The sequence below is a fragment of the Littorina saxatilis genome, linkage group LG14, assembly GCF_037325665.1.
Source record: "Littorina saxatilis isolate snail1 linkage group LG14, US_GU_Lsax_2.0, whole genome shotgun sequence".
NCBI classification, from domain to species: Eukaryota; Metazoa; Mollusca; class Gastropoda; order Littorinimorpha; family Littorinidae; genus Littorina; species Littorina saxatilis.
The window spans coordinates 8,398,851-8,414,862 of record NC_090258.1 but is presented as its reverse complement, the minus strand read 5'-3'; the positions used below and the strand labels follow the sequence as shown (position 1 = coordinate 8,414,862).

Genomic DNA, 16,012 nt, shown 5'->3' with positions numbered 1-16,012 from the left:
CCAAAGGATTCCCGACGATAATACTAATAACAAGAAATTCCTACGAGGTAGGAAAAACACCCCCGTCAAAGGGAAATAACCTTCTCAGTTGGTGGCAGTGACTGAGTGAGAATGGTTATTTCCCTTTGACCATTAAGATGTTCCTCTATAAGTCCTTGTATAATTTTAATCCACCAATAACTCCCTAACCGTGTGTTTGACTGGTCCCAATTTTTGTAAGGACCGTCTCAGGAATGTGTAGAACCTGTTCACCAAGTTTGGTGACGATCGGTCCGTTCATTCTTGAGATCTATATGCGAACACAAACAAACAAACAAACAAACAAACACATCGAGCGAAACCTATACACACCCCTATACCGGGGGTGTAATAATAAGGGTATTTATAGGGCGCAAATCCGAAAATAGTTCTAAACGCTTTACAATCAATCTTAAATATGATAATCTTGATAACAGCAACAATAGACATTTAAAACGAAGATTTTTTCCTATACTGTCGCTGCACGAAGCTTTGACACTGAATTTTGATAAAAAGACTTCGCAGTGAAGTCAACTTTGAGCTTAATTATGGACAACTTGTGTTCGGTCCCTTGGTGATCGTTTGTAACACTGCACAGGTCCATTTCGCGAAGTCTACTTCACGAAGGTTGGAGAGGGGGGGGGGGAGTGGTGGGGGGGTCCTAGGGGTTCCGATAGCTCTTAGAGTTTCATAGTTCTCACCATGTCTGTATAGTGTATGTATTAGTTACTGTGATACCAAATTGTCTTACCCTTGTATGTATGATGCTATGCGCCAGTGATGTATGAATGCTATTTATTTTTGTTTTTATCACACAGCAAGCTGCTTTCCTCGTGTATTTTTTATGTTCATTCATGTATTGTACACTTGGCAATAAATTATCTATCTTATCTATCTATCTAAGCTCGCTTCACGAAGCTTTGACAATGAATTTTCGGGCTCAGTTATGGACAGCCCTGACGACGAGTTTTGGTCAGTTCCTTGCGTGGTTGTCATTGGCTGGTTCGACCGTACCACTGCACAACCACAAAGGAAAGGTCATCGAAAGACTGATTTGTTTCAGGAATTACTGCTGATCACAGTGTTAAAACAAGTCGCGTAAGGCGAAAATACAACATTTAGTCAAGCTGTCGAACTCACAGAATGAAACTGAACGCACTGCAATTTTTCAGCAAGACCGTATACTCGTAGCATCGTCAGTCCACCGCTCGTGGCAAAGGCAGTGAAATTGACAAGAAGAGCGGGGTAGTAGTTGCGCTGAGAAGGATAGCACGCTTTTCTGTACCTCTCTTCGTTTTAACTTTCTGAGCGTGTTTTTAATCCAAACATATCATATCTATATGTTTTTGGAATCAGGAACCGACAAGGAATAAGATGAAAGTGTTTTTAAATTGATTTCGAAAATTTAATTTTGATCATAATTTTTATATTTTTAATTTTCAGAGCTTGTTTTTAATCCAAATATAACATATTTATATGTTTTTGGAATCAGGAAATGATGAAGAATAAGATGAACGTAAATTTGGACCGTTTTATAAAAAAAATTCTTTTTACAATTTTGTGATTTTTAATGACCAAATTCATTGATTAATTTTTAGGCCACCAAGCTGAAATGCAATACCGGAGTCCGGCCTTTGTCGAAGATTGCTTGGCCAAAAATTCAATCAATTTGATTGAAAAATGAGGGTGTGACAGTGCCGCCTCAACTTTTACAAAAAGTCGGATATGACGTCATCAAAGACATTTATCGGAAAAAAGAAAAAAATGTCCGGGGATATCATTCCCAGGAACTCTCATGTAAAATTTCATAAAGATCGGTCCAGTAGTTTAGTCTGAATCGCTCTACACACACACACGCACAGACAGACAGACAGACACACACACACACACATACACCACGACCCTCGTCTCGATTCCCCCTCTATGTTAAAACATTCAGTCAAAACTTGACTAAATGTAACAAAATGGAAAGGTCATCGAACGACTGATTTGTTTCAGGAATTACTGCTGGTGACAGTGTTAAAAGAAAGCCGAAGAGAACCAGGCCAGAGCGCGGTGTTCTGGGTTGACCATGCTCTCGTGTACGTGACGGTCACTGTGGAATCCACAGAACGGGGCAACTGTGTGTTGGTTGACCAGTATGGTAAAGTGACTTTACTTGTATCCCTCTGTGTGTTGGTTGACCAGTATGATAAGTTACTTTACTTTTATCCCTCTAACTGGGTGTTGGTTGACCAGCATGATAAGTGATTTTACTTGTATCCCTCTAACTGTGTGTTGGTTGACCAGTATGGTAAAGTTACTTTACTGTTATCTCTCTAACTGTGTGTTGGTTGACCAGTATGGTAAAGTTACTTTACTGTTATCTCTCTAACTGTGTGTTGGTTGACCAGTATGGTAAAGTTACTTTACTGTTATCTCTCTAACTGTGTGTTGGTTGACCAGTATGGTAAAGTTACTTTACTTTTATCTCTATTCAATTATTCCGACAAAATGTGTGTGGACACATATCTGCAAAGCAAGAATGACTGACGAAGGGGGGAGGGATGTGTGTGTGTGACTTTTTCACAGAATGAGGGTTGCTAGGGTGGATGGGCTGGGGAGGGGGGGGGGGGCTAGGGCTGGGGTGAATTTTTCACAGAAGGGAGAGGGGCGCGGGCTTTTGACAGAAGGTGGGGGGGGGGGGGGGGGGGAGTTGGGTTTTTTTACAAAATCTTGTGGTGGACATTTTTAACAGCATGGGGCGTAGGGGGTTTACTTTGTCACGGAAGGGGGGGGGGCGTTTTTCACAGGATAATCGGGTTGTGAGTGTGACAGAATGCAGAATACATCGGAGTGCGAAGTGATCTTAACATCCATTTATAGTGTAAATGTACACTAAGACGTTGTTTGTTTGTTTCTCTACCTAACAGACGTCCTTAATTGTGTGCGTTATGCATAATGTCCGTGGATATTAAGTTTTATCCCCGAGTACGCTAGTACAAGGGCTCAGCAGACTTTAATTGTGTGTCTGTGTGTGTGTCTGTCTTTCTCCACTTAACAGCTTATTGCTGGGAAACTACTGGGCGCAGTTCGTTCAAAAGTTGATACACTAACTTGATAATAGGTCCGATTGATCGTATTAAAACTTCATAATGTTACCTGGGACCTAAATGCGAAATAAACCACAAAAAACCGACTTGGCGGTGGGAGGAATTCGCGGAGCCACAGCCAGCCAGGCAGTCTGATAGAACAGCCGAACTCGTCACACATTGACGAGAAATATAGCGTCATAAAAAGATTACGTCACGGTCAAAAGTCTTTGACGTCTTTTTCTCTCGCGCGGTGTGTGTGTGTGTGTGTTCATTTTGTGCACATGTGTTAGTGTTACTGTTTGTTTGTGTGTGTGTGTGTGTGTGTGTGTGTGTGTGTGTGTGTGTGTGTGTGTGTGTGTGAGTGTTTTTGTGTGCGTGTGTGTGTGTGTGTGTGTGTGTGCGCGTGCATGAGTCTGTACTCGTGCGTGTGTGTGTGTGTGTGTGTGTGTGTGTGTGTGTGTGTGTGTGTGTGTGTGTGTGTGTGTGTGTGTGTGTGTGTGTGTGTGTGTGTAAGAAAGAGAGAGAGAGGGAGAGAGAGAGGGAGTAAGGGAGAGAGAGTGTGTGTGTGTGTGAATGTGTGTGTGCATTTTCACTGTGATTAAATAAAAGAGAAAGGCCAGTCACCACGCACATCCTCGGCTCGCATGCAATGTATTTATATAGCAAAGGGAATGCCTGTAATTCACACAGATCAATCACTTGGTCTTAAACGTGCACAAGACAAAAACGTTCATACTGGGGGAGCGAGCCAGTCTGAAGAGTACTCGGGTCCAGCGCGAGCGTTTTTTATTTTATTTCTGTACATTCTTGGTAATATTGTAAATCGTGTTCTTTTTTGTGCAGGAAATAAACCGCAGGAAATAATATCATCCTGGAGTACAAGACGATGGACTATTCACAGACCAACCATAGGTATCTAACAAAGCCACATCACATACAAAGATAGTTCCACTGTTACTCTGGATTTGACACTATTGTTTGATTCGGTTTGTTTAATTTTAAATACCCACCGTTCGATTAATTTCTTGTATCTATCATGATTATTCAAAGAGATTCGAACGTGCATAGTATATACACCCTAAGCGATAGACATTTTCGGATTTGGTTTAAACAGTATTTTATTCAGGAACATAAATTCAAAGGCATGGAGTGTATGATGTCATAAAGGAGCATAATTTTCGGGTTTACGCTCACCGTTAGAGAAAAATGATGATGGGGAAGAGGTGTGTTAACTTTCTCTGAAAATGGAATGATTGTATTAGTTACCATATGTACGCTGCAGGTGAGTGGAGGGTGGTGCAGCGCGGAGAGGGAGGGTTCAACGTCACTGTCCAGGGAGCAAGCGGTCTAGACCTGGAGGTATCCCTGTACCACACCGACATCAACACAGGTGTTGCACAGCTTGTACACGACACCCCCACTGCAGGTAAGGCCTCAAAGTAACTGGGCGAAGATAACTTCGTGAAGCTGGTTGCAAAAAAAGTTTACACTGAATTTGTGGTAAAAAAGACTTTGGGAAGTCGACTTCAGAATCATTGATGGACAGCCTTAACACGTTCGTTTGGCTAACATTTGTGTTACGGAGCTGAATCTAAGGGGGAGGGGGGGGGGGGGGGGTTCTGGGTTCCAACACGGCAAAAGTACTTTGTTTTCTCAAGGAGAGACCCAAACGAAATACCCCTTTCAAATGCAAAATGTCATCAATATCTGGGGGCATAATTGCCTGTAACACCCCCCCCCCCCCCCCCACCTGGCCAGCTCCTGTTCCCTGCCTCATTATGGAAGCCCCTTTTCCTCATAACATTGTTTCAGCCCTATACTTGTTTTAGCAGTTTATGTGGTTTATGTTGTAGGTTACATCCCTAATGTGGATGATCACAACTATCGAAAGAAAACGTCCTAAATCCCTCTTTGATTTGCAGTAACTCCTCGATGGCTTCATTTGTAAACGTCATTTATACTCAGTCGAGCGAATGAACGTGTACCTTTGCATACAACTGTTCATCGTGTTGAACGTGTCCCTTTGTATACAACTGTTCATCGCGTTGAACGTGTCCCTTTGCAGACAACTGTTCATCGCGTTGAACGTGTACCTTTGCAGACAACTGTTCATCGTGTTGAACGTGTACCTTTGCATACAACTGTTCATCGCGTTGAACGTGTACCTTTGCATACAACTGTTCATCGCGTTGAACGTGTACCTTTGCATACAACTGTTCATCGCGTTGAACGTGTACCTTTGCATACAACTGTTCATCGTGTTGAACGTGTCCCTTTGTATACAACTGTTCATCGCGTTGAACGTGTCCCTTTGCATACAACTGTTCATCGCGTTGAACGTGTACCTTTGCATACAACTGTTCATCGCGTTGAACGTGTACCTTTGCAGACAACTGTTCATCGCGTTGAACGTGTACCTTTGCAGACAACTGTTCATCGCGTTGAAACGGCGTATCTCTGACGTTTGCCTGTCATCGCGAAGAAAACAACAACGTACATGCAGTCCCGCACGGAATGCTCATATCCTACTAACTGTGGCGGCCGAAACTATAAGTAGAGGATGAAAGTCGCTTGTTCATGTCAGTGCTTGTTATTCTCTCAGATGCCAGGAGATTGTTTCCGCATAACTCTCACTTACTCTTGCTGCACAAGACGTCAGATCATTGCTAACATTACAACATCCTGCACATTTTTTTCTCTGTTTTGATTTCGTATAAAATGTAGGGATTATGTTTCAGGCCATAATATTCGAACAATCATCGACATAATCGGAGCTGACGTCATGCACATACTGTATAACGTCACATTAGTGACGTCAGACGGTCGTGAGGTGGCCAGCGATTGGCTACGGCCTGAAGGAGATCCCGATAACCCGCAGTATGAAACCACCTTTACCTGGCCATCTGAGGTTAGTGGACCTTCACGGGAAGGAGGGTGAGGGGGGGGGGGAGGGGGTGGTGGGGGGAGGGAGGGGGAGGGGGGAGGGGGGGGCAATTGTAAACTCAATGGCCATGATAGTAGAACAGATAATTGTTGCTTTGAGATTACTTCATATAGTGCATCAAAGCCACAGTAATTAATTTTGCCCATTTCGAGACTTTCCCTGGGCGTTGTTCTGTGGTGTATAGCGTTTCAATTTGTGAGTGGGATTGCATTGGAAAATGCCTCATTTATACTATTAGGATGATTTTGTTGAGACATCATATCATGGCCTTTGAGAATGAAATAAAAACGAAAATGACGAAAAATAATGTCCTTAAGTAAACGAGAAAGTTGGCCAAATAACTTCAATGCAAGTTATGTTTATTCAAAACAAATAGTTTAAAAACACTATGAGTAACTGTAGATACATGTAAATAAGCACACAGAGGGACGCTAGTGTGCTCGTGTGTTTGTTTGTTTGTTCGTTCATGGGCTGAAATTCCCACGACTTTTACGTGTATGACCGTTTTCACCCCGCCATTTAGGCAGCCATACGCCGCTTTCGGAGGAAGCATGCTGGGTATTTTCGTGTTTCTATAACCCACCGAACTCTGACATGGATTACAGGATCTTTTTCGTGCGCACCTGGTCTTGTGCTTGCGTGTACACACGGGGGTGTTCGGACACCGAGGAGAGTCTGCACACAAAGTTGACTCTGAGAAATAAATCTCTCGCCGAACGTGGGGACGAACTGACGCTGACAGCGGCCAACTGGATACAAATCCAGCGCGCTACCGACTGAGCTACACATCCCCGCCGTGCTCGTGTGTAATTGTTGAATGTTTGTGTCAATTAAACTAAACTAAGAGAAATATCTCTCTTTAAAATAAAAACGCAATACATTGGGCTGAATACCCTAAATAACAGCCAAATGCAAAATGCTATCAAATATGAACATATTTCTTGGAAAAAAAATAAGAATCATTGGAGTATTAATGTGCTTGTGTGTATTTGTTTGCGGTCTGTTCATGCCCATGACTGCATGTGTGTTTTCTGATCTTCAATGTCTTACACTTTTCTAGTCAGTTTACATCCGGGTGTACGGCGAGGAGACGAACGGTAACCTGTTTGAGAGACAGACCCCCTTCATCATCTCCCCCATCCCCATTGACCTGCAACTGATGGGCGGGGCCTCTGCTGGTGGGTGTACATGTTTGAATTGATTGATTTCAAGTGTTGTATAGAATTTAAAAAAAGAAAGAAAAAAAAGAATAGGAAATCATTAGAACGTTTAGTTAATGATAAAACAATGTGTTACAATTGTAAAGTGATTGTAAAGTTTTGTTTTGTCAAAAATCAAACGTTCTAATAACTTAGCATTATTCCCCCCTCTGCTTCTTTCTCTCTGTAAAGGTGTAGGGCTAGTTATTTTTCAGTAACTTACCCAACAACCAAAATCACTTACCCAACAACGGGCCTGAATCCTCGATAGCTCACAGGTTGATGAGTTAGACTTTCAGGGAACTACTTTAGCGATTGAAAAGTTCCGAACGCTCCAATGTACGAAATATACATCTTTAGACCAAACAATACAAACATACTGCATTTAAACTGGCAACTGCAGGCTTGAACACATTAATCTCCATATAAAATCTATGAGCTTGGTTGTTTACTAAATCCAAATCTAACGATCAGTGCAGAGAAACTCGCTTTAGATCTCTTATGAGTGCACGCAAACTCCCAAGGCAAGTAACTCTCGTACGACAAGAGTAGTTCCCCTTCCAAATTTTCTGAACTGAGTTGCTTGGACAAGAGACTGCAATCCGACGGTTAGTTTTCGACAATATTTCATTTTATAAACAGAACACACGCAACCAAATGCAGACATCTCATCAATTTAAAGAACACGCAGTGGTTGAATACACTATTTTGTCCCAGAAAACGGAACTGTATACAGTTTTTAACGTTGGAACACGGGTGCAAAAGTTCGTCTGCTTGTCCCATTCAAAGAAAGAACATTTCCTAAGCGATACCAAAACATGATCAGAACACACACTATCTGCCTTTACCGGCACAGCAGAATAACAACATAACTGTGTACTTGATTTTAGTCCAAAACAGGGAAACTGACAAGAAGTGTTAACAGAATTGATTGATTTTCCCTGAACTATACAACCGCGCATTATTCAATCGCCAGCGCAGGTAGACTGGTTGAGTGATTTGGATTCCATCAAACTTTCGCACAAAAACTCCTCTTTTCTTTGAATAACTGAAGAAAGGAGGAATAAAGAGGTTACATACCTCGTCTCAGTGATTATTAAAAATAATGGTCTCAGTTCGCGGTCATGAAAAAGCTCGCTGAAGCTCGCATTTTTCATGATCCGCTAACTTCGACCATTATTTTTGATAATCACTGAGACTCGGCATGTAACCTCTACGTCTATCTGTTTTTGGATTTGCAGTGGGTTTTTTGTTTGTTTGTTTGTTTGTTTGTTTGTTTGCTTAACGCCCAGCCGACCACGAAGGGCCATATCAGGGCGGTGCTGCTTTGACATATAACGTGCGCCACACACAAGACAGAAATCGCAGCACAGGCTTCATGTCTCACCCAGTCACATTATTCTGACACCGGACCAACCAGTCCTAGCACTAACCCCATAATGCCAGACGCCAGGCGGAGCAGCCACTAGATTGCCAATTTTAAAGTCTTAGGTATGACCCGGCCGGGGTTCGAACCCACGACCTCCCGATCACGGGGCGGACGCCTTACCACTAGGCCAACCGTGCTGGTATTTCCAGTGTTTTACAGATCACAATTTAGGTAAGGGCAGAATACCGAATTCATTTTAGAGTCTTCTTTCTCCGTAAGCATGATTTGACTGATTATGGGCAGGTAGATACACTACAGTTTAAAGAAAGATAAAGAATTTGTGGATACTGTGAACTTCACCCCCCAAAAAATGTTTAAGCAAAAATAAACCCATACACAGTTTCCATCAATATAGCCTTTCGATGAATATTGTCCCTCGATACTGAAGGTCTTCAAGTTATATTCTTCTTTCTCATGCTTGGAGTAGAACATTTCAAATGAAATGTTTTGACATGAAGAAGACAATCGACAGTCTAGCAGATGAAGTAACTATTCATTCAGTAACTGTTTTGGGTTGTGTTGCTTTGGTTTTTCCATACATCAAAGCGATCCTCACATGGGGGACTCTATTGTTGCAGCTACCATCAGTCCGAAGAATTCTTTGGATGTCCGGTACCGGCTGACCAACCATGGACCATCGGACACTTTTGTCCTTACTGCTGCCTTGGACAGAGATGTAAGAAGCTTACTGATTCATTGTTTCTGTGCTTTTTGACTCACATGCGAAGCAAAAGTGAGTCTATGTACTCACCCGAGTCGTCCGTCCGTCCGTCCGTCCGTCCGTCCGGACGTCCGTCCGTCCGTCCGGAAAACTTTAACGTTGGATATTTCTTGGACACTATTCAGTCTATCAGTACCAAATTTGGCAAGATGATGTATGATGACAAGGCCCCAAAAAACATACATAGCATCTTGACCTTGCTTCAAGGTCAAGGTCGCAGGGGCCATAAATGTTGCCTAAAAAACAGCTATTTTTCACATTTTTCCCATTTTCTCTGAAGTTTTTGAGATTGAATACCTCACCTATATATGATATATAGGGCAAAGTAAGCCCCATCTTTTGATACCATTTTGGTTTACCTTGCTTCAAGGTCAAGGTCACAGGAGCTCTTCAAAGTTGGATTGTATACATATTTTGAAGTGACCTTGACCCTGAACTATGGAAGATAACTGTTTCAAACTTAAAAATTATGTGGGGCACATGTTATGCTTTCATCATGAGACACATTTGGTCACATATGATCAAGGTCAAGGTCACTTTGACCCTTATGAAATGTGACCAAAATAAGGTAGTGAACCACTAAAAGTGACCATATCTCATGGTAGAAAGAGCCAATAAGCACCATTGTACTTCCTATGTCTTGAATTAACAGCTTTGTGTTGCATGACCTTGGATGACCTTGACCTTGGGTCAAGGTCACATGTATTTTGGTAGGAAAAATGTGTAAAGCAGTTCTTAGTGTATGATGTCATTGCTAAGTTTAGGTCAAGCATGTGAGTCGTATGGGCTTTGCCCTTCTTGTTTGTTTTTTTGTTCTTACCTTCCTTCTTTCTTTCTTCCTTCCTTCATTTGTCCGAGACTTCCTTCTCTCCCTCGTGTCTTTCTTCCTTCCTTCCTTCCTTCCTTCCTTCCTTCCTTCCTTCCTTCCTTCCTTCCTTCCTTCCTTCCTTCCTTCCTTCCTTCCTTCCTTCCTTCCTTCCTTTCTTCGTCTTTTCTTCCTTCCTTCCTTTCATCCCACCTTCATTCCTTACTTCCTTCCTTTCTTCCTTCCTCCCGTCTTTCAATTATTCATTTCTGTAACCTTTTTCTGTTTCTTATTCTTTTTTTTGTGTGTGTGGAAAAGATGGAGCCTCGATCCCTCCTCATGAGTCACTTTTGTGAGAATCTTTTTCTTCGTCTTCTTTGTTCATGGGATGAAACTCCCACGTTCACTCATGTTTTTGCACGAGTGGATTTCTCCGTGTATGACCGTTTTTACCCCTCCATTCAGGCAGCCATACGCCGAATTCGGGGGAAGGATGCTGAGTATTTTCGTGATTCTATAACCCATCGAACTCTGACATGGATTACAGATCTTTTCCATGCGCACTTGGTCTTGTGCTTGCTTGTACACACGGAGGGGGATAAGGCACTAGTAGGTCTGCACATAAGTTGACCTCGGCGGTTTTGTGGATCAAATTCGTAAGTCAACAAAATTGCAAACCAAATTTCTTGTTTAAAAATTAAAATCAAACATACGACTAATATCCACCGGTTTACCGTGCCGGTATTTATCAATGCACATTTTGGTAACTATTATGTATCAAAATGACTTTAACTAAACAGATCCACATAACACACACTTTTTGTCACAGGTGTTTTCGGCAGTGATTTCTCCGGCCAGAATACGCCTTGGACACATGGGCAGTTTTGTGGGCAGTGTGATGGTCAGTGTGGCACCGTACACGCCTGCAACTACAGGGTAAACTGACCTCTTCATTTGTTGGTTCTTGGCCTTATTGTTATATACTTATTGAAAAGAAACAACTAGGTGTAAAAGGGGGCATTTAGACTAAGAGAGTATCACTATGGGAAAAAGAGAAGTGAAGATATTTTTCCCCAACACTTAAAACAAAGCGGAGTTGGGGGAGGTGTTTGTGTGTGTGTGTGTGTCTGGAGGGGTGAGAGAGAGAGAGACAGAGAGAGTGTGTGTATGTGTGTGTGGTTGTGTGTGTGTGTGTGCGTGCGTGCGTGCGTGCGTGCGTGCGCGTGTGTGTGTTTGTGTGTGTGCGTGCGTGTGTGTGTGTGTGTGTGTGTGTGTGTGTATGTATGCGTGGGCAAGACAGGCAGACAAAGAGACAAGGATGGCCAGACATGGAGCGCGCGCATAAACGAGTACACAATAGAACAGACAAAATGTACAAATAGATACTGGGTTTAAATGATTGTCAGATACTGGCCAAAAAAAGGGAACATCGCTTACACATAATATTTGTTTGGTTTTCAGGCTTTTAACAATCAGCGCCTGGACCTTCGACAAACCCACATTCGTACAGAGCACGACACTTTTTCTGACATCTCAAAGCGACAACTCCGACGAGGATCCGCCATTTTGCAACTCTATTTCTGTCACCGGAAACTGCACCGAGGACGATGTGACGTCATCCACTTGCAACACACGTTATTGGGTGGTGCATGCGTCAGTGGATGACGCTGCGTCAGGCCTGCGTGACGTCACCTTTGCTGACGTAGCAGAAAGAGAACATTACAGTATTTCGCCGTTTACTAAAGGACAGGCGAATGAACCAATTGTCGTGGTATATGTGTGAGTGTCTATTTTTTAAAATGTATCTGGCAGGCTGGCTGGCTGGCTGGCTGGCTGGCTGATTGATAGGCTGACTTTGTTGTAAGAGTGGCAGGCTGTCGATAACTGTCTGTGAGTGCTTGTGCAAAAAAGTAAATGTACATGCACTTCTCTCTCTTCCAATAACCTTACTCCCCCATCCCCTCTCTCTCTCTCACTCTCTCTCTCTCTCTCTCTCTCTCTCTCTCTCTCTCTCTCTAGGCTCTCTCTCTCTCTCTCTCTCTCTCTCTCCTCTCTCTCTCGCTCTCTCTCTTTTTCACATCTCTGACTGTTTAAAACGAAAAGAAACTAATCTTGTAAAAGGAATTTCTAGATCGAACTTGTCGGGTGTTTTTTTTCTCGTAATATTTTAATGTTCTGCGTTGATATGGTTTTTCTTTTTCAGCGCTTCGTGCTGCAGCCCTGAAGTTCTCCTGGACACATCAGACGTAGCCGGCAACGAACATCGCTGCGAATTCTCACAGTCTCAAATTCAACGTAGTCCGGTCTCCCCAAAATCTTCTCCGCACAAAGCCATCACTACTCCACGGGCGCTAAGCTCACACCCTGGCAGAGTTTCAAAACACACTACAACATATGCTGTGCCACATTTTTTGTGGAGAACAATCACGTCTTCAAGGCAAAATGGGGGAGGCGTTAAAACAACTACGAGGCGTTCCGTGGTGACTGTACGACAAAAATCCAGTACGCCGAATATGCTTGGTGACAGTTTTGCTGCTGTGAACACTGTCACCAACCCTGGGGTAAGTTTCCTGAAATAGTTGAAGTGCGATGTCACTGCTGACACAAAAATAGCAGCCAATGGCTTGGTAGGATACCTCATTCTCATGAATAAACATAAATGGTGACGCGGTTTTGCGTCTGAAGGCTATTTTCGGCCTTGGCGACAGGATAGGGGAGAGAAATCTCGACTCGTCAAAATGGCAAACGGTGGAAGTCGACAGGGCCACGGTAGGGAAAAACAAAGCCGGACTGACGCTACAGGGGGTGCAAATGACTATGGATACTGACAGGGGAAGGGGGAGATCTTCTTTCGGACGATTCATTGGAAACAGGTAGATGATAGTGATTATAATCCTTTCTTGGAGCGAGCAAAACAGCCACCTGTGTTTGATCCACAGGCACCGGAAGATGCGCCGGACTGATTTTTCAAAAGTTCATATTTAAACATCATTATAAGTCAAACTAAATATTATTTCCATGATTAGACACTAAAAACAGATGCTTGGTTCAATTTCCCTTAAAAATAACATAGGTTTTACTTACCTACCTACTGCCAGTTTGGAACTAGAATTTTTTGTGAATTATTACACCCCGAACTCCAATATTCCCTGGCAGTCAGGAATGCACATACGCAAGTTTTGATTGGCAGCGAAAGGGTTAAGATCGAGGGTTTGGTGGAAGGACTGATATAACTGAGTGGGTGGATCGAGGGTATCACAAATTTATAACCATTATTACAAGTCCAGTTTCAAATGCATGATATATCATATCAGGTTTAGTTCGCATAATAATGTAGACTTTGGTTTGTTGGTTTGTTAGTTTTTTGTTTTGTTTTATAGTGGTTTAAAAAAAAAAATTTTAAGAGTAACGTTTTCGAAATACAAAACTGACCAGATACGTTCTGTTAATCAAGGGAGGTAAGAAGCCGAAGAGCAAGGTCAAGGAAGACTACTCCACACTTAAGATGGCGTCGATCGCGCTTGGCAGTGTTGGTGGCATAGCCGGTGTGGTCATCGCAACCATCTGTGTCATTCTATACTACCGCCATCGTCGACTGCAGCGACAACGCCAGGACAGCGACAACAGCGGCCACAGCAACGCCAGCGAAAGCAACAACGACTGGCAGCAACGTACCGCACCTGATTTGCTGCGAGGGAGATCTTCGCGCAGAGAGCCGTTCAACACACATTTGTGACGATGGCGTTTTGTTGTGTCGAGAGAAAGGATACCGTAAAGGTGCAATCTAAGGAGAAGTGTTTCACTTTTAAACGCATTTCTGTTACAAAATGGGAATACTTGATGACGTATAGCACATTGTTCTACCAGAGACTGCAGAGTACACTGTGTACTGTTGAACCCCCCTTTTAAGACCCCCCTTTTAAGACCCCCCTTTTAAGACTCCTTTCGTCTTAAGACCTTTTTTCTCAGACTTTCTGTTCATAACCTCTTTAAAATCACCTCCATTTTAAGACTCCCTCCTTTTTAAGACCTGATTTTCTCAGATTTGTGGAGGTCTTAGGCAAAACAAAACAAAAAGTCTGTTTACGGTAACATAGGAAAAAAAATAGGGTCGGTAGGTCGGGATTTTTTTCTTCTCTTTTTTTTTCCTCCCCAAAAACTTATTTTTAAGTTATTTTGCCAAAAAAAACAAAGACTTTTTTTTTTTTTCAAAATGCCAAAAAAACACGTCTAGGGTCGCGCGAAAAAATAGGGTCGGTCGGGATACCGTAAACAGACTTGTTTGTTTTGGCCTTAAAAGGGGAGTTCCACTGTACTGTAGAGATATTGTGGATTACACTGTGTACTGTAGCGAGAATGTAGAGTACACTGTGTACTGTAGAGTACACTGTGTAATGTAGAGTAGCCTACAATGTGTACTGTAGCGGAAATGTAGAGAACACTGTGTACTCTACAGTCTCTGGTTCTACTGGCAAAAGTAGCGCAGAACAAAAGTGTTCACTCGTGTTTAAAATGTACACTTGTGAACACTGTGTGTTTATGTCTGCATCTTTTTCTAGTAGAACTATGTAATGTGTCACAAAGTGTTCAAAACTTGCCACAGAAATGTGTTCCAAAGTGGAACACTTCTGTTTAGAGTATAATATATTAAGATGTTGTGTGTGTAAACACTTGTTGAGATATAAAAATTAATGTGTGCATAAAGTGAGAAGAATGCTTTGATATAGACAAACAAGGAACAGATTCAGTGATGGAAAAAGATACAGTAAACAGAGAAAGACAGGAAAATTATACGCAGACAGAGAAAAAAAATGGTCACGTTGAAAAAACTGGCTGGTAGGCTACATGTATGCCAAGGTTGAATAGCAAGCACATTTATTTCCATATATTTAGTGTGATAGTTAATTTGGGTTGATAGTGTATATTGGTTTACCACAGTGGTATTATTTAACATGTATTTTGTTCTGGTAGTGAAAATCGTTATTAAATATAATTATGCGGAGCTGCCTTCCTAAAAGAACCATTTTGTTTTAACAATCACATGGATCTTTTGGGGATTTCACCTTGAATCAAAGAAAACTTACACTCCTGCGTGTTCTTTGAGCATTGTTTCAACATATTAATTTTGTCATACACACCCTTACAAAACCTTTGTAATTTATTTTTCATTTTTATTAAATGGAAGCATACACACCTGCGTGATCTCTGAGCAGTGTGTATTCACATGAGTTGTGGTACCTGAACCCCTTGTCATTGTATTTAAATAATTCAACAAAACATAGTTACTGTGCCACATGTAACGATTTAATAATTATTTGCGATCGAAAAGTTCATTCCTTAATGGATGCCTATACACGATATTCGTGTGTGACGACTTGTTTGGTATTTGTACTAAAGAACTCAGTGGTATCAATTAATTATGAGAAATAGATAGGTATAGGGGCCTTCATGTGTAATGATGTGTGTGTGTGTGCGTGTGTGTGCGTGCGTGTTTGTGTGTGTGTGTGTGTATGTGTGTGAGTGTGTGTGTGTGTGTGTGTGTGTGTGTGTGTGTGAGTGCGTGTGTGTGTATGTGTCCGTGTGTGTGTGTGAGTGTGTGTGTGTGTGTGTGTGTGTGTGTGTGTGTGTGTGCGTGTGTGTATGTGTGTGTGTGTGTGAGTACGTGCATGTGTGTATGTATGTGTGTGTGCGTGTGTGTGTGTGTGTGTGTGTGTGTGAGAGAGCGTGTGTGTGTGTGTGTGTGTGCGTGTGAGTGTGTGTGTGCGTGTGTGTGTGTGTGTGTGAGTGAGCGCGTGTGTGTGTGTGTGCGTGTGTGTGTGTGG

At 42.3% G+C, this 16,012-nt stretch overlaps 1 protein-coding gene across 1 annotated transcript; it reads left to right on the top strand.

The window, feature by feature from the left end:
- Positions 1 to 2,016: 2,016 nt before the first annotated feature.
- LOC138947047 (uncharacterized) lies at positions 2,017 to 15,687 on the top strand (the record flags this gene model as incomplete). The annotated part of the gene is given in 10 exon segments (XM_070318471.1): positions 2,017 to 2,161; positions 3,936 to 4,004; positions 4,375 to 4,518; positions 5,831 to 6,000; positions 7,097 to 7,214; positions 9,243 to 9,340; positions 11,020 to 11,126; positions 11,652 to 11,969; positions 12,394 to 12,751; positions 13,645 to 15,687. Coding segments are annotated over 10 exon segments (1,809 nt in total), but the record flags the coding sequence as incomplete, so codon positions are not given.
- Between the last annotated feature and the right edge of the window lie 325 nt (positions 15,688 to 16,012).